This window comes from Phyllostomus hastatus, unplaced genomic scaffold, assembly GCF_019186645.2.
Source record: "Phyllostomus hastatus isolate PE091 unplaced genomic scaffold, TTU_PhHast_1.1 phas_scaffold_442, whole genome shotgun sequence".
NCBI classification, from domain to species: domain Eukaryota; kingdom Metazoa; phylum Chordata; class Mammalia; order Chiroptera; family Phyllostomidae; genus Phyllostomus; species Phyllostomus hastatus.
Window position 1 is genome coordinate 4739643 of NW_025334030.1, and position 19427 is coordinate 4759069.

The 19427-nt window shown below is 41.7% G+C and overlaps 1 protein-coding gene across 3 annotated transcripts; it reads right to left on the reverse strand.

Annotated features, from left to right (window-relative positions):
• Nucleotides 1–6544: 6544 nt before the first annotated feature.
• Nucleotides 6545–18496, reverse strand: ZNF75A (zinc finger protein 75a). Of its 3 annotated transcripts, XM_045820912.1 has the most exons (9): nt 18358–18496; nt 16496–17006; nt 15033–15228; nt 14328–14419; nt 13910–14036; nt 12759–12850; nt 12344–12470; nt 10085–10195; nt 6545–9684 (listed from the first exon to the last, which is right to left on the reverse strand). In XM_045820912.1, the coding sequence occupies exons 2-9, from the start codon at nt 16904–16906 to the stop codon at nt 9008–9010; spliced, it is 1833 nt and encodes a 610-aa protein (XP_045676868.1). In that variant the 5' UTR covers nt 16907–17006; nt 18358–18496; the 3' UTR covers nt 6545–9007. The 3 variants fall into 3 exon arrangements, 2 of the variants coding, with proteins under 2 accessions (XP_045676868.1, XP_045676869.1); XR_006783605.1 differs by lacking the exon at nt 12344–12470 and having other exon boundaries at nt 9553–9684; XM_045820913.1 differs by lacking the exons at nt 12344–12470; nt 12759–12850.
• Nucleotides 18497–19427: the final 931 nt, after the last annotated feature.

Below are 19427 nucleotides of genomic sequence, written 5' to 3' on the forward strand. Positions count from 1 at the left end.
GAGCTGTTGGACAAGTTAGGATTTTAACATGTAGGAGCTTTGCAAAAACCAAAGAGGAGAATATTGTAGGAGTGCCTCTTCACTCAAAGAAGAAAAAGGTTGGAAATATGAGGTTCTCCTTTTAGAAGGATAAATAATTTTAATGCTGGGTAATGCTTACTCACCATAGTTGAAGAATGAAGAAACATTAAAAAAAAAACATTTTCTTAACTCCTCTGCATAAGAAACTATTATGCCTTAAGCTAACTTTTTTAACTTAAGATTTTTCTAAAGTTAAAAGTACTTAATTTTTCATTTCCCTTACTGAATGTTAAAGATTCTTCACTTTTTGGTTTTTTTGAATGCTGTGAAACTGTTCAGTTGTTAGTACAAATCATGGACAAATGCTTAGTGTGAAAACTATGATGTTGGTAATATACCCACTGATTTAAAAAAATTCAACTGTAAGCTTTCTTACTTTTTCCTTAAATGTGCAGTGTATCCAAATACTACAAAGCTTAATCTTTTCTGTTAGTGCTAAAAGTGGTGCAATATTCATCATCCTACTGTGGTAGAAATGAGAAGCAATTCTGACAATTTTCCTAAATCTGGAACTCAGTGCAAGGCAAGAGCTTGTTTGCTTAATTCTTCTCACAATAGGTAGATGGAAGAACTGTTGTAAGTACAGGCATTATCAAATACAGGTGCACGACCCAGGAAGAAAGCACTTCAGTGTGGCACAATATTATTGCCCATTGCAGAATTCACAAAGGAAGGAAACCCTATACATAAACCAAGGTCAGTAGATGCTTTAAACGGTCCTCAGAGCTTCTTCTCCACTGAAACCTCACAAGAAAGAAACTACAAAAGGGACAAATGTGGAAAAAATTCAGTAACAATATGCTTATGTACTTGTTTGGAAAGAACCTTAGTGTGGGTAAAGCTTCAAAATTTCCTCCTTAATCAAAATTACAACTAAGCTTGAGAACAACAGTCATTCTGAAGTGTCATAATTCGAGCTGAATGGAAGTCCTACAACTATGGAATTAAAGAAGAAATCAACCACAGAATTAAAGAAGAAACCACACTGAGACCAGTAGGAGAGGCAGAGACACGGAATGGGCTGGTCCCACACCCACCTGTGGTAGTTAAAAATCAGGAGGACAAAGGGTCGCCAGTTCAATTCCCTATTAGGGCATATGCCTGGGTTGTGGGCCAGGTCCCCAGTAGGGGCCGTGTGAGAGGCAACCACACATTGATATTTCCCTCTCTTTCTCCTTCCCTTCCCCTCTCTCTAAAAATAAGTTAATAAAATCTTTTTTAAAAAAATCAGGAGGAATATCCAGAGCGAAGAGTCTCAGCTCCACACCAGGACCACAGCCCAGGGCCTCCAGTATCAAAAAAAGAAGTTCCCATAATTTTCAGCTGTAAAAACCAGCAGGGATTGAGGTGGTGGATGACAGAAACTTCTGAGTCTCAGGCAGTTCCTCTTAAAGGGCCATGCACAGACTTACTTGGACTCATTCCCTCTGAGTTCCAGCATAGAAGCAGCAGATTAGAAGGCATCAGAGACATACAAGGAGGAACTGAATTGTCCAGCATCAGGGTCAGAGCTGGGGGAGACAGCTTTCTCACAAACAGAAGTGCTAGCATAGGCTATTTTTCCTTTTCTGCCCCTGCCCCACAGAGTTACAAATCCAGCAGGTGGGCAGCATATTTGAGATTCCATCAACCTGGCTCATACCAGCTGCCCCACCCTAGTGATTCTCTGAGGCCCTGACCCACCCAACTTTTGGGCACATCCAACCTGTTTCCAGTGGCTTTTCCATATGAATGACTTGTCTTGGCCCACGCTTCAGATTCTTCCAAATTCTCTCAAACAAGCAGCATCTAGCTTTAGCAAGCCCTGTACCTCTCACTAACTTGCCTCAGACCCAGCACTAGCAGCAGCCAGCCTTGTTTCACAGCGTGGCCTCCTGTGGGCACCTCCAAGCCCAGCACAAGTAGCAGCCATCTGCATATCACTTTGTAGCTTTGCTGTGTGACCCCAGGAAGAACACAGTCAGTATCTTACACTGGATGTGTCAATAGCAATCAAGGCTCAACTACAACAGGAGGGTGTAAACAGCCTCCATGGTGGGTGAACCTTGAGTGCCCTGCGGAGGCTGTGCCACTGGACCCTAGAGGACACCTACTACATTAGGCCACTCTACCAAGCCTGGAAGACATCGCAGTTCCACCTAATACATAGGAAAAAAAAAAAAAACACAGGGAAGCTGCCAAAATGAGGAGACAAAGAAATATGGCCCAAATGAAGAAAACAGATCAAAACTCCAGAAAAAGAACAAAACAAAATAAAGACAAGCAATCTATCTGATGCAGAGTTCAAAACACTGGTAATCAGGATGCTCACAGAACTGATTGAACTCAGTTGCAAAATGAAGGCTACCCAAAGTGAAATAAAGCAAAATATATAGGGAACCAACAGTGAAGAGAAGGAAACCAGGACTCAAATCAACAGTTTAGAGCAGAAGGAGGAAATAAACATTCAACCAGAACAGAATGAAGAAACAAGAATTCAAAAAAAAAAAATGAGGAGAGTCTTAGGAATATATGGGACAACTTTAAGCACTCTAACATCCAAATCACAGAAGTGCCAGAAGGAGAAGGAGAAGAAGAGCAAGAAATTGAAAACTTATTTGAAAAATAATGAAGAAAAACATCCCCAATCTGGCAAAGGAAATAGACTTCCAAGAAGCCCAAAGAATCCCAAAGAAATTGGACCCAAGGAGGAACACACCAAAGCACATCATCATCAAGTTACCCAAGGTTAAAGATAAGATGAGAATCTTAAAAGCAGCAAGAGAAAAGGAGACAGATACCTACAAAGGAGTGCCCATAGGCTATCAGCTGATTTCTCAAAAGAAACCTTAGAGGCAAGAAGGGACTGGAATGATCTGAAGTCATGAAAGGCAAGGACCTACATCCAAGATTACTCTATTCAGCAAAGCTATCGTTTAGAATGGAAGGGCAGATACAGTGCTTCCCAGATAGGGTCAAGTTAAAGGAGTTCATCCTCACCAAGCCTTTATTATATGAAATGTTAGAGGGACTTATCTAAGAAATAGAAGATGATCACAAACTATGAACAGTAAAATGACAACTCATAACTATCAGCAACTGAAACTAAAAAAAGACAAAAACAAAAACTAAGCAAAGACCTAGAACACGAAGAGAACCAGAGAAATGGAGATCACATGGAGGGTTTTTAGTGGGGAGGGGGAGAGGAAGGATGAGGAGGGAAAGGTACAAGGAATAAGAAACATAATTGGTAGGCATAAAATAGATGGGGAGAAATTAAGAACAGTGTAAGAAATGAAGCCAAAGAATGTATATGTACAACCCATGCACATGAACTAATGGGCGGAGAATGCTGGAGGATGGGGGGCGGGGTGCAGCGCAGAATGAGAATAAAGGGGAGAAAAAAATTGGGAAAACTATATCAGCATAATCAATAAAATATACTTAAAATATTTTTTAAAAGAACAATTTATAGGGAATCAACAGTAGAGTGGATGAAGATAAGAATCAAATCAGTGATTTGGACTACAAGGAAGTAAAAAAACAACCAATCAGAACAGCAAGAAAATAGAATCCCCAAAAATGAGGATAGTGTAAGGAGACTCTGGTACAACTTCAAGCAAGCCAACATTCACATCATGGGTGCATTGGAAAGAGAAAAAAGAGAGTAAGAAATTGAAATGTTATTTGGGGGGAAAAAAAGACAGAAAACTTCCCTAACTTGGTGAAAAAAATAAACATGCAAGTCCAGGAAGCACAGAAAGTCCCAAACAAGATGGTTGCAAAGAGGCCCACTCCAAGATACACCATAATTAGAATACCAAAAGTTAAAGATAAAGAGAGAATCTTAAAAGCAGAAAGAGAAAATAAGTTAATTGCCTACCAAGGAACTCCTATAAGACTGAGCTGATTTCTCAAAAGAAACTCTGCAGGCCAAAATGGATTGGCAAGAAATGTTCAAAGTGATAAAAAGCAAGTACCTACAACCACATTATTCTATCCAGCAAAACTATCATTTGGAATTGAAGGACAAATAAAGAGCTTCCCAAACAAGAAAAAGCTAAAGAAGCTCATCATCACTAACCAGTATTATATGAAATATCAGAGTCTTCAAGAAAATTGAAAATATGAACAATAAATTGGCAATAAATACATATCTCCCAACAATTGAATCTAAAAAACAAAATAAACAAATAAGCAGAACAGAAACAGGAGCATAGATACAGAGAACTGTTTTGATGGTTGCCAGAGGGGAGTAGGGGTGGGTGGGAAAAAGGTGACGGGATTAAGAAACACACATTGGTAGTTACAGAATAGTCATGGGGATGTAAACTACAGCATAGGGAATAGACAAAAAAGATATAAGCATGACCCATGGACATGGACAATGGCATGAGGACTGCCTGAGGGAGTGAGGGGGCTGGGTAGAGGGGAACAAAGGGGAAAAAACTGGGACAACTGTAATAGCATAAATAAAATATAACTTTAAAAACTTTCCTTTTTGAGGGCACTTCAGAGATTCTATATGAGAGAGAACCCACAGAAAGTAAGAACTTCAGCAAACAATTGACTCTAAGCTCTAAAGGGAAAGCCTGCAAGAGAAAAGTTAATAGATAGCCTTGATCCAATACACATGAGAGGGGAAACTGAAGGTGCTCAGTAAGCACTTGTTAGTGGAGTAACTCAAGTGAATGCTTAAAAAATTTCTTACGGCCCTGGCTGGCGTAGCTCAGTGGATTGAGCGTGGGCTGCAAACCAGGTATCATAGGTTTGATCCCCAGTCAGGGCACATGCCTAGGTGGCAAGCCACGATCCCCAGCAACTGCACATTGATGTCTCTCTCTCTCTCTCTCTCTCCCCTTCCCTCCCTATAAATAAATAAAATCTTTTAAAAATTAAAAAAAAATCTTTTATGGAGTTCAAATATTTTGTTACCCCAGCTGTCCAGGTAGATGGAAAAAGCTGCTTAACATCCTCCCTCTCAAGCTCTCTATGGGAATTAAACTGTTCTCAATGTTCCAAAAACTGATAAAAATTCCAGCAGTCTTAGTTTCAGTTTGATTCCATGTTCTCCTCCTGTCATTCCCCTCGTTAAAAAATAGCTGAGGTTCTTATGATCAATATGGGGTTCCAGAGTCCACTTAATAGTGGACAGAACTCTGAGTCTGGGATGTTCTCAGCACTTTTGCTACTTAGACCAGGGCAGAGAAGGGGTTGAAGTTTTGAGGGCTAGCGTGGGTCAATGATGCAGTGCTCAGAACCAACCTTGGAACCACTGTAAGACTGTTACCTAAATTAAAAAAGCACCCTCTGCCCTGGCTGGTGTGGCTCACTGGATTGAGTGCCAGCCTGAAAACCAAAAGGTCACCTGTTTCATTCTGTCAGGGTACAAGCCTAGGTTGTGGGCCAAGTCCCCAGTTGGTGGTAAAGAGGCAACCAACTGATGTTTCTCTCCCTCTCCTTCTCCCTCCCTTCTCTCTCTGAAAATAAATAAAATGTTTAAAAAATAAAAAGCAACTCCTAGTTTGTCCTAGAAATTATCTGGGTATGGAGGAGATATTTGTGAGAAATTTAATACTAATATTAGAGACTGAACCTATGGTTTTGTCTGATTTCATGTTTAAAACAAGCCCCAACAGATTTTGCTTTTAGGTTTGTTTTTTTGTTTTGTTTTGTTTTTTGTTTTGTTTTTTAAGTAATCTGCTCTTATCCTTATAATAAGGCTGTGTAAGTTCCTTTTTCCACCTCCGGTATATCCACCCCAAATTCCAAGCAAACAGTTGAGACATTGTGCAGCTGGCTATTGGCTAAACTAGGACATACCCACTGGAGGGTTCTTGCTCCCCAGCTGAGGTGTCCTACTCCTGCTTTCCTACCCGAGCTTCTTCTCAACTGTCATCCCTTAGCTTAGGAAGTGTAGCCAACTTCCTTTATACATCAATATGGGTGTAGAACTTGCTGTATGTCCCAGTTTTTGAGGCATAAACCACAGGTTTCACAGGATTAGTTACCAAACCATTCCTTGAAATCTATTGTACTCACATGAGGAATGAAAAGCAACTCCTACTCTCTGCCTAGCCCACGGATCAACTGAAACACATCTTGTGCACATGGGGCAGTGGTGCAAAAAACAAAGAACAAGAACAGAGTAATAAGGCCATGAAGTAAGGCTGCCTCGTCCACTTGAATAACTAATCTCCCCAGGATATGTTCTCTGACTAGCAATGAGTCTTTCCTTAATATCACTGACAGTCTTCTTTTTTATTTCCTTTATTTTGGTTTTCACCTACAGTCTTATAAGCTCCTAAGTGTTCCCATCAATGTTACTTCAATTCAGGGGAGCATCTAGAGGAAACTAGATCTCTCCTGAGGGCCAAAGGTCAAGTGGAATGAAAAAAAAGTTGCACAGCTCTAGTAGAAGAGCCACCTCTATTAAAACAGGCCAGATTATACTGCAGAAACACACAGCACACAATATCCCAGTGGTTAAACACAAAAGTTTATTTCTTGTTCCCATAAAGTCCAAAAGTCCCTTATAGGTCTAGGAGACTAATGAGAAGAACTGACCTGCCATGTGAAGAACTCAGCATTCTAAACTAGTTTCATCTCATGGTTCCTGTCTCTGTATGTGCTTCCATGATTTGGGCAAGAAAGGAGAGCACCAGTTTCAGCCCAGAAGTGAGAATTCTGCTCACAACCCAATGACCAAAATGGCTGAGGGCCCTGTCTAACTGCAAGAAGCAGAAAAGCATAACCTTTCTCCTTTTTATTGTTTACTAGAATATAAACTCCATGAGGGTATGAATTTTTTCTTTTGTGCATGCCTATATCCTTGGTCTATAACATTGCCTGGATGCATAAAAGGCCACCATTAACTTAAATAAATCAATGTACTGCCAACAAGAAATCCACATGTACCTTATTGGGAGGAAAGACAGAATCCCAGGGGTCTAAGGCTGAAGGTGTTGGGTAAGAGCTACTCAGACCAAAGCTTCAGTGTTGGCATGCATAAGAAATATTTGGTGTAGTTCGCCTTAGGGAAGAAAATTAACTATCACTGAAGGCGCCAGACCAAGGTTCAGGTGACTTACAACAAAAAATACTGACGCTACAAACCAAATCAGTGTAACCAGTGCTTAGCTCCTAAAAGGAGCTGTAAGAACCACAAATGCATCTGTTCCTTTAAAGTAGTCAGTCTGCCGAACGTATTTGGGGAGCAGGGGAAAGAGAAAGAAGCACACATTGAGCATCTACTGTTGGTAAGGCTGGTACGTGCTTCTCTTTCCTCAATCCCTGTAATCCCCAAATGACCCTGAGGTTAAGTGTTTTCACTATTTCATAGAGAAAATGGAGACTTAAGAGTGTTTTAGTAACCAATCAAGAAACAGAAATGTTTCGCAAGTTAGAAATAGATACAATACAATGTCATCTAGGCTGGCTCTGTAGAAATAAATTCCTAGTAATCCTGCCTTCAGGTCTCACTGATGAAGCTAAGTGACAGCTAAACAGAAGTTTGTGCTTTAATTTTCTCATTTATCAAATAGATTTGAAGAGATAATTTAATCCCTGAAAGCTCTAACAAGAATACATCTGAGTCAAAAGTAGAAATAAAGGGTGAGTTATAAGAATGTCCACAGTCTATAGGTTTTCAGCAGTGTGTCGAACATCACTCAAGACTACTAACTAAATGCTGCTCTGAAGAGAATACAGGCAGACCCTGCCTAATAGTTTACAGTGTAAGACAACCCATATGGATGTGAACTGATTCATTTTTGCCAACCACTCTGCATCAGTTCCCAAAACTGCCCTTTTGGAAATCTGGTTTCCTGCTGAATGGATTCCCTGGTCACCATACACAGCAAACCACAGAATGCTGTCTACAGCACACACTCTACTTCACAGATACATAAGTCTCTCCTGATTCTTAATAACAAAAACTAAATGAAAAAGCAAACAAACAAATTCCTGAGAAGTTAAACCTAGACTCCCATTAAATTTCTTTTAGGCCTCAGGAAAGTGCTAATTTTTATGGCTATTTTATCCTATTGATATTGTGAGGGAAGGAAAGTCATTTCTTTTATTGCAGAAAATTCTTCTTTACATCTAATATATTATTCCATGGCTAAAAATTCCAACATGTTTCCATATAATCTCATTAGAAATGTTTTCTTTTCCAAAAAAAAAAAAAAAAAAACCCACCAATGAAAGGAAAGATAGTGCATTATTAATTATCAGGCAAATTCTCTAGTGGTGAAGTAAACATGATTTCCTTAAAGTAAAATTTGTGCTACTATGACTTAAGAGCTCAAGTTGCTAAAAAGTTCAAGAAAAAACTTACACAATGGCAAGTGACAAGAAAGGGGGAAAATCCAATTTGGTTCTTAGCAAACTTTACATTAGAATTCATTTCTATCTCATGAGACTATTGAAACTGTTAATCTTGCTACCTTAGAGACAATGGTATACAATTAAATGAGCATATTATTGCTTTTTGTTTTGGAAGATGATGCTACAAATGTTTCTGTTGCTTGTGTTTAAGAGTGGCTGGGTAGATCAATGCAAAACCAACACTGTTTACCTCTGTAACCACAGAAGACTGATTCATAGCTTTATCTGCTACTTGAAGCTGAATTTGATATTTTGGCAGGTACAATCCCAAAACAGCTTTTTCCATTTTCAGAATGTTCCTAGAACACTAATCTTGCTAAGGAATTCTCTATAGGTTATAAGTAAAAACAGTAAGTAGTACAGTATGCATTAAGTAGTTTAATGCATCCCCTGCAGAGTCAAATTTGATTCCTTTCTGTGCAACATGGTGCTGATTGCCCCAAATATTCCACTGATAAAAAATTCATGCTTCATAATTTTGTATTTTTCCACAAACTTTAGCATCAAACTCCACTTGGTGAATTTGTTCAGACTGATGACATTGGACAAGTTTCCCCCTTCATTGGTGGAGTTTCTGGTGCCTAAGAAGGCTCGACCGTCTGCTGAAGTTTCTTCTGCATATGTTACAGGAGTAAGGCTGCTCACCTGTGTGGGTTCTCCGATGTTTAATAAGATGGGAGTTCTGACTGAATTTTTTTCCACATTCATGACACGTAAAGGGCTTCTCTCCAGTGTGAGTTCTTTGGTGTGTGTGGAGATTTGTATTTTGACTGAAGCTTTTCCCACACCATGAGCATTTATATGGTTTTATTCCTTGGTGTGTTGTTAAGTGCTTATTACGATCTGAACTCCATCTAAACCTCTTATCACACTGTGGGCATTTATACGGTTTCTCTTCAGTGTGAATTCTTTGGTGCTTAATAAGGTCAGAGCTAACTCTGAAGCTTTTCCCGCATTCCTGGCATTTAAAAGGCTTCTCTGCTGCACGTTCTTTCTTGTGACGATCCATAAGTTTCAGCAGCTCTTGTTTCCAGGTTGAAAGCTTCTTTTTTTTCTTTACTGTTAAATCTTGGTGCCATTTCCCCACTCTGTGCATTTCACCATGATTTTCTTTGACTGTTGTTTTCTGGGGAACTTTTACTCTGGTCTTTTTTGATATGTCTCTGGGTGCTTCTACTTCTAAGCCAGAAAGACAAATAGGCTGATGACTTTCAGTGTCATTTTTGAGCTTTAACCCTGTTGGAATTAATATGACAATGAGCCAACTGAGTAGCAGAATAAGAAAACCACAGCAATGGAGAGAGAAAATCAAAGATCACTGATTTTTTAAAAACAGGTAAGTAGAATCTTAAAAGAAGTTAAATCCTTGGCTCTGGCCAAGTAGCTCTGTGGGTCAGAGCATCATCCTGATACCCCAGGGTTGCAAGTTGGATCTCTGGTCAGGGCACATAAAGGAATCAACCAATGAATGCATAAATAGGTGGATCAACAAATATGTTTCTCTCTTACTCCCCCTACCTCTTCCCCTCTAAAGTCAATAAATAAAAATCTAAAAAAACATTTCTCTAAAAAAATGTTAAGTCCTTGCAAAGGTTCTTATTAAGGCATATTTCTTTTCTTCCCACAGTATATTTACCTATAGGCAGCTCTCCAGGACTTTCCATGAACTCCGTGGATCCTTGAACCCATGGCTCTTTCCCTTGTTCTAGACAGGAGATCACTTTAGGTTTGGGGAGCACAAATAAGGCTGTGAATGGAAAAACTGAGGTCAAAAACTGGTACCCTGCCCTGATTGTGGCTCAGACGGTTGAGTATCATCCAGCAAACCAAAAGTGCTAGTTCGATTCCCAGTCAAGGCACATGCCTGGGTAGAGGGTTCAGGCCCTAGAAGGAGCACATATGAGAGGCAACAGAACAATTTTTCTCTCATTGGTGTTTCTTTCCCTTTCTTTCTCCCTCCCGTAGCCTCTCTCTAAAAAATAAATAAAATCTTAAACAAGACAATCTGGGCCCTGGCTGGTGTGGCTCAGTGGATTAAGTGCCAGCCTACAAACCAAAGGGTTGCTGGTTTGATTCCCAGTCAGGGTATATGCCTGGGTTGCAGGCCAGGTCCCCAGTAGGGGGCATGTGTGGGGCAACCATACACTGATGTTTCTCTCCCTGTCTGTCTCCTTCCCTTCTAAAAAAATAATAAATCTTTAAAAAAAAAAGACAACCTGGTACCTTAACAATGATTCACTAATTCCAAACTATTTTAGTAAGAGTAAAGAACACTTATAATTTGTTATGCCTAAATGGTTAAATGATTAGACATTCATATCAGGTATCAGTTATACTACACTGCATTTTTGGGTGGATATGCAAAGTGGAAATTGACAAATAAACCTAGCGTGATCAATGGAAAGGACATACGTCATGGGAATCTTGTACATGTTCCTCCTCTTCTACCACCAATAAATAACCCCACGCTTGACCAAGTTGAAATAAAACTCCAGAGGTTGCAGGGAATACAGGCTGGTCTTATTAACTCTTTAGGACTCACCCTAAATAAGACCTGGTCTAGCAGAGTCAATGTGAAGGTCAGTGGGTTGGGGATCATATGCACAAGTGTCATAATTATATTTTGCATTTTGCTCTTAAGCACCAGAAACTGAAACAGGAAAAGTTTCTACCACTCCTATAGCTCAGTGGTTCATATGCAGTTGGACAAAACATATCAATATCATTTAGTGACAAATGTTTTAAAAGAAACTAAAGCAGGGTAAAAGAGCATCTAAGATTCTGCTTCTGTGAAGCTAATTTGAGATATGGCTATGTGGAAGGCCTCTTTGAGAAAATAATATTTGAGATCTAAAAGTGGAAGTTTCGCCATATAGCAGAAAAGTATGCTAGGTAGAGAAAAGGAGAAAGTAGGAACGAGCATGGCAAGTTTAAAAAAAACAAGCTCTGGCCGGATACTAGGTAGCTCAATTGCTTAGGGCATCATCCTGATATGCCAAGGCTGTGGGTTCGGTCTCCAGTCAAGGCATACAGTCAATGAATGAATGTACAAATAAGTGGAACAAGAAATTGATGTTTCTCTCTCCCCTCACCTGTGCTTCCTCTCTCTCTTTAAAAAATCAAATAAATAAATAAATAAAACCCAGCAAGAAGACCAGTGTAGCTAAAGAGAACTGAACAAAGGCACAGTGGTACAAGATGAAGACAGAAAGGGGAGGAGACTCCAGATCTTGAAATGTCTTGAGAACCTTGGTAAGGAAAAGTCTATATTTTATTCTCAATGTGGTGAGAAGTCATCATAAGGTTTTGAACCAGGAAAATGTCATAATTTGATCAGGTTTTAACAGACTGGCCGCTGCATAGAAAACAGATCCTATGGGAGGGCAAGAGTGTTGGGAGAAGGAGCCAGTTAAAAAGCTACTAAGGCAGACCTGGTTTGAGGTACCACTGGCCTAGACCAGAATGCTAACAAGGCAAGAAGACGAGACATAGCTGGACTCAGGCTACACTGTGAAGACAGAGCAAAGGTGGAGCCAAGAGAATAGTGATGCATTAGTAGTAGGGTATGACGACAAAATAACGGGAAAGAATAACTATGCTTCTTGGTCTGAGCAACTAAGTCAATAGAACTGTTCTTTACTGAGATGAGAAAGATATGAGAAGGGAAGGTTTGGAGAAAAGAAAGGAAAGAGACCTAGAATTCTACATAGGACAAGAAATGTGTACTTGGATAAAGCTCCCAGGTGACCTGGATACACCTTTCTTCTACAAACGCCATCAAGCTGGGAACCAACCAGCTACTGGAATAGATTCTTTCACAGGGGAGTATTCACATTAAGTCAAGAACATGATAGATTACTCAACTTCTATACAAAGGGAAGGGGAGAATCTTTACCTAGAGAGATGACAGTTTCATAGTTTTCATGCATTACATCATTGTATAAGGCCTTCTGACCAGGATCCAGTAACTCCCATTCTTCCCTTGAAAAATACACGGCCACTTCTTCAAGTGTCAATAAGGTCTAAAGAAAAGAATGCGCTTCAGCTCAGTACTTGCAACTCCAAAAGCAGCTGTAACATTTGGCCCATTAACTGAATAGTAGGCCAGGCACTGAGGAATTAACAGCACATGATGTTTTAAAAGTGAGAAGACAGAAAGGAAGGAGGCAAGGGATCAGTAAACAGCCTGGGAGGTGTTCAGTTCCCCAGGGAGAACATCTGGGCTAACACGCCTGTGAGCACCTGCTGGGCAATGTGGTTCATGGGCAGCAGGGAAATGTAGCCCTAAACAACTGGAAAGCACAGCTCACCTGGGACTCAGGCAAGAAGAGCTCAGACGCCACCGTCCAATCTTTGGTGTTTGTCTGCTCAGGAAAGGCTAGGGTCTGGTGAACAGGCACAGCTGTGGGTGGAAAAGAGCCATCGGAAATTTCTCTTGCATCTATGAACATTTTATGAACATTTCTAAAATATACAAGATCCTGTTTCTTTCAGTAGAGTACTCCTTTACAAGTGTTATATGGTACCTAGAAGTGGCTATCGGTTCTTACAACCAGTTTCCACATTGACTGTCCTCAGTTTTCATGACTGAAGTCAGTAAAAGGAAATCTCATTATTTTTCTTATTATTACATAAATTAATCTGAGGGGGGCAAAAATTAGAGGTATCTGAAAATGCAGTACTCAGAGAGTCCAGTATGCTAGGTAAAGAAAATGGGAAGGTAAAAATAAGCATGGAAAGTTCAAGAGACAGCAAGAAGACTAGTGTGGCTAAACAGGATGGAGTCAGGGCATGAATGGCAGGGAGATGAGTAGGAGTCAGATCTTGGAGGGGCCTACACACCTTGTATGGAGTTTAGATTTTATTCTGAATGTGTGAAAAGTTATTGTAAGGTTTTGAAGCAGAGAAATGTCATTATCTCAACAGATTTTTAAAAGACTCTAACTGCTTCATGGAAAACAGACTGTTGGAGGGCAAGAGTGGTAGCTGGGGCATCAATTGCAAAGCTGGTTAGAGAAGCCACTGGCTTAGCCCAGAATGCTAACACAGCAAGAGAATAAGACATGGTTGGACTCAGGCTATGATGTTAAGGTGGAGCCAAGAGGTCCAGTGATGCATTAGTAGTGGGATATGATGGCAAGATCAGAATAAAGGAAGACCCAGGTTTTTGGCCAGAAGTATTGGGTAAACAGTGATATCATTTATGGAATTGGAAAGATAATTATAAGAGAAGATTTGTAGGGGAGAGTGCAAGGAGAGATCAAGAAATTTAGGATAAGGAATGAACATATGAACTTCAAAAAAGCTCCAGGTAATCTGCATATATCTTCCCCTACCCACACCATCAAGTTGAGAACTAGCTAGCTACTGGAACAGACTTTCACACAGGGGTGCATTTCCAGTAAGCTAATAACATTACAGACTACTCAACTTGTAAGCATAGGGAAGGGAGAATCTTTACCTAAAGAGATGACAGTTTCATAGTTTTCCTTCATTACATCACTGTAGAGAGCCTTCTGACTAGGATCCAGTAACTCCCATTCTTCCCGTGAAAAATATACAGCCACTTCTTCAAATGTCAATAAGCTCTAGAAAAGAGAATGGGCTTCAATACCTGCAACACAGAAGCAGCCCTAGTATCAGGCCCATGAACTGCATTGTAGGCTACACAATGAGGAATTAACAGCACATAATTTTTTCAAAGTGAAAAGGCAGAAAAGGAAGGAGGCAAGAGAGAGATGAGCAAACAGCCTGGGAAGTATTCAGTTCCCCAGAGAGAACATCTAGGCTAACATGCCTGTGAGCACCTGCTGGGCAGTGTGCATGGGTCATAGGCAGCAAGGAAAGGTAGCCCTAAACAGCTTGAAAGCATAGCTCACCTGGGACTCAGGAAAGATGAGCTCAGGCGCCACTGTCCAATGTTTGTTCTTTAACTGCTCAGGAAAATCTAGGATTTGGTGAGCAGGTACAGCTGTGGGTGGAAAAGAGCCATCGAAAATTTCTCTTGCTTCTATGCATATCCTGAGCTCATCTCTAAAATACAGACCTTGATTTGTTCAGTAGATGGGAAACCTTTACAAGTGTGTGTGGGGTGCATAAATGGCCTTATCATTGTTAATAAGATCCAAGTATCTATCTCCTCCCAGAAAAGGTTTCCCAGTTTTCATGAGCAAAGTTAGTAACAATAGGAGATGTATTGTTTATCATTTATTTTTTTCCTAGTATACAACTGTGTTCACATACTACCACTGACAGCCCATTTGTGATCCCAATTCCTTGTGTTTTGAGGATGGGGTAGCCCAAATCCTTTCCACTGTTCTAAGGACCAGAGTTCACGGTGTAATTACCATGGTTCTATGGTTTGGATATTTCTGTACTTTAGGCCAACCCCCACCTTCACCCACAGCTGGTCTATTCTAGGGCCATTTGTATGGCAGGGAAGGGGAATGAAAGGAGGATTATAATTGCTAACATGGCTGTACTTGCATATCCACAGAGCTGAGCACCCAAAAAATGGTCATAATGTTCTGGCTGAACAAATTACTATCACAGGTCCCAGCAGAGATGATCATGAAGCTCCTTACCCCTCTCACACACAGGCTCAGTTTCTTTAAGAGTATTCCTGCTCAGCTGTTGTTGTAGATCCTCATATGCATTCCAAATTTCTTCATCCTGGGACCTGCCCACCGGCTGGGCCTCTGCTGGCTTCAGTTTGAAGCCTGAGGTCTCTGCTGTTTCTCCCAAGAGCACTGCCTCCTTTCCCAGCACATGGACTGCAACCTAGGAATAATTCCCAACCTTGTTACCAGAACTTACTTTAGGCTTGAGGGCTTGTGGCAGTGGAAGGAAAAATATAAGAGTCCATATTATGGGAAGTGGGAGACACTAAAAGAAATCACAAAGAGACTTAAAGAGGTAATAGGCCACCCATTTTCCACAAAGAACCATCCACAAAATCTGGGAAATTTAGGATAAAAGAAAAAAAAGATGTGGATACTGCTAGCCCTTTAACACAGCAGCCTCCACCCATCTGCTTACAGCTTGGCTGTAACCACTAGCAGGATGGTACAGGGCACCTGGTTTCATGTTGCCTTGACAGCCTTTCTTTCTTGCCTAAGACCCTACCTTAGTGGTTTCCTGTCTTCTAGTGTTCTCAAAAGATTGAGAAATTGAATTTAAAAAGTTACTCTGTTAACCAGATTTTTTCTATGGCCAGGAAAGATTTCCACAGAGAAGGGATGAAATGGAGAAGGGACAGGAAGATTCTAGCTCTAACCTCCCTCCACATGATTTTGACACCAAACATATGCCCTGTTCTGTATTCTTTATGGTAGGCCTGCAACCAATTGCCGTGCTGCCACCTGTCCAAGGGCATAACCTGGATACCCATTTACCACCAGAGCTAAGGAACAACCACTAAGGGAGGGCAGGTGAAGGCTCTTGTCTATGGTACAAAGGATACTACCCCTCAGTGTCTTTCTTCTTTCAGCCACTCTTGGGATTTCCAAATCTTCGTTTCCACCTTGTTTTGTTCTCCTTTCTTCCTCTGCAGTATTGCTTAGTTTTTTTGTTTCTCTTTCTCTTTACTATCCTCTCTCTTTTTGTCTCTACATGTTCTCCCTTTTTTGGGTCTGCCCCTTCCTCTCCAACTCCCTATTACTCTTTGTTTCTTTGAACTTAAGACCCATCTCCTAATAGAAAAACATATCTTTCTCAATTGCATTAAAATCATAAAAAACAATAACAACAAAAAACAACACACTCATTTCCCATGCCAAGTCAGACTAGGCTTATTACTCTCAACACATTCTGGCTTCAATGATGGAAAAATGCAACTCTCTAAGACCAGGGAAGTCTTTTTCAGAATCTCCAAAACTTGTGGAATGACTATTGCTGAGGGTCTGTGGTTTCAGGTCCTGCCTTAGATGGCCTAAAGCAACAACAGATCATTAATCCAATTCACCTTATTTCCCAATTAACAGCCCCAACCCCCATATATCCACTTTCATCCTATTTCATTGTATGTATCAGGAATCATTCTTCTCACCCCATTCCTTGTTTGAACAGATTCACTCTGCAAGTGGTCTACCAAGGTCACAGCTTCCTCAATGCTCTGTAGGTGGTGCTTCTTTATCCGGGTCTGGGTGTCCCTGGGCAGAATGGTCAGGAACTGCTCTAGCACCAGCAGATCCAAGATCTGTTCTTTTGAGTGTATGTCTGGCCTTAGCCACTGACGGCATAATTCCTGAAGCTGACCAACAGCCACACGGGGTCCAGCTGCTTCATGATAATGGAAACTCCGGAAGTGTTGGCGAGAGCTCTCAGGACTGAGACTGTCCATTTGTGTGGTATACTTCTTACTCTGAGTGGAGCCCACTGTTACAGGCCCCTTGGTCTCCCATAGAGCCCTGATCTGTGAGTTCAAATATTCAGTCACCTTCAGATCTACTGTCATCATTCTGCCCAGAACAGTTGTTCTTATGTTGGGCCCACCTTTGACAACTGAGGCTCAGTGTGGTCTGGAATAAAATCAATAAAAGGATCTTCTTCCTAAGGCACTGAGGGCAGGAAAAAAAGTGCAGGTCAATAAGAAAGTCACATGAACTTTACTACTTGCTACTCATTATGAGAAAATGAAGAAAAAACATACTGCCTTGCCTTGTCTTTAAAGTCAACTGTCAGGCCCTTTGCTTCTCTCCTTTTCTTTTTATTATTCAGTTGATCTATAGCACAGATCGTTGAAGACAAATGTCAATTAATGACTGCTTCTACGAATCAGGGAAGGTTGGTGGGTGAGAGAATTGGCACCCACTGGCTCCAAAGAGGGGGATTATCCAAAGAGTTCATTCATGTGCTTTCTATCGCATCTTCCCCATCTCAAAGAAGATTAGGAAAACGTTCTAAGTTTCTCTTACATTTTAAAATATCATCCTAGTATTCTGCTTTTAATAAGGGTACAACTTCTATGACTCTTAATCCTCTTGTGATGATGGAAGCCTTCAATTCATGGAACATTTGAAACTTTCCTTTTCTTGTATAAATACTGGAATGAGAGCTGGGACACTGAGAACAGGGTAGAAGGAAAGCAATTAGAGAAAAAAATAGCCTTTTTCTTCTCAGAAAACATCCCACAATTAAGTAACTAGATGCTCAAATTCTTCTTTGGTACTTCTTTGCAAGATGTATAAAGAGAACTACTTAGAATATTTATACCCGTATTTTTAAATTTCTGTTTACTTGACCTAGGAAAAATGACAGCCGACTTTTCTTTACAAAATGCTTGTCCAAATATCAAGTCATAAAAAGGGGGGAGAATGGCAGTTGGTGATGATTAGGGTGACCCTTCTGCTGCCTTTACGTTTCAAGGGTCTTTTAGACTTCTAAGGGAGGCTGAATAGAGACTTTTGAGTCTCACTCTCCTTGATGCAGCAGAACCGGCACTAAGATTCTGTCCAGGATGCCACGTTATTCACAAATGCCGGCTCCTTGCTGCCCACCCTGGCTCAGGAGGCCACGGGGCCTTTTGCATCTGACGCTGAACTGCGGTTCTCTGGAGGTTAACAACAGCCCCAGAAAAGAAAAAAAAAGAAAAAAAAAAACCAACACGCCAGCAGAGGCGGGAACGTGAACATTCCTGAAGGACAATCGGGCTTCATGAGCACTGTGCAAGCGGACAGTGTACGAGCGTGCCCCCGCCGCGGGCCCAGACCTATCTGCGCAAAAGGCGAAAAGACTGGCCTCCAGGGCCTGACGGCCGCCCTCGCCCAAGACAGTCTGCCGCAGGGTCCGGCCGCTCGGCCACGAGATATGACCATCTCGCCTCCAGCCACCTTGCAACGGCCCCTAGCGCGGCCGGCAGCTCTCCGGGCATCCGCAGCCTACGCCGAAGGGGAACTGATTCTTGGTTACCTCAGACAAGCGCTTCACCGACGCCGCTGCCTCTTCCGCTCAACCTCAAGTCGCCCCACTTCCGGCCGTCACTCAAAAGCCGCAGATCTCTGCCTCTCGACGTTCACAAGAGGCCCACAAAACAGAGACGCGCGTGCCCTACAGCGCAGGCCGCAAAGATCCACTGGACGCCTCGGCACCCTGGGGCCTTTTCTACGCTACGGTCTAAACCGCCCCGCCCCCGCGGTCCCACCGGAAGCGGAAGTGCAACACTTCCGGGATGGCTCTGCTCCCCAGCTGTGTTTGCGAGTGCTGCGGCTTCTAGCTCAGCGGAAGGAGCCAGCTTCCTGCCGGATTCTCTCTGGTGCCCAGAAGAGTTAACGCCGGTCTCCCTGCTGCAAATCCTAAAGGCTCTGCGTACGGCTCTGTCTGTGGGTCTCGCCGTCCCGCGGCCTGGTTCTGTGAGGCGTTACGCGTCTCGGTAGCTCCAGAGGCGCCTTCGGCCGGCCAGAGGCCGGCTAATGCGGAGTTCCGCCGCGTAAGGGTTGCCGCCATCTGCGCCCGCAGGAATTTTGGCCTACTGGCACAGCCAGCCGAGCCCGACCTGTAGTCGAGAGGCTCACTGCTGCCTCTCCGGAGGAGGCCTTTTTGTTCCGACAGAATCAAGGGCCCTGAGGGTTCTGTACCCTGTTTTGGGCTGTGCATCTCTAATAATTGTTTTTTCTTGTGAGGTATGTGAAATAGGTTACATTTATAGTTCTTAATGACAGAGAAATTAAGAGCTAAGAAGTGACTTGCCAGTGTCACAATACCATTGGAAGCCCCTAGCCTGGAATTTAGGTGCCCTGCTGTACTTTTTCACTACATGGTTCCTGTAGAAGAACTTTCTTCTCATCTTGTATTTCCTGCAGTGTCTGGCCGAATTACCTGAGTAAGATAGGCATTCCACATATATTTACTGAATCATATTTAAAGGAAAAGGGAGGTCATAAGCTGAACACTGCAGAAATTCCTAAGAATGGAAGTTGATTTTTGGTTGAGGAAAATCATAAAAGACATTGAGGGATTTGTATGCAGATGTAAGAGGGCAA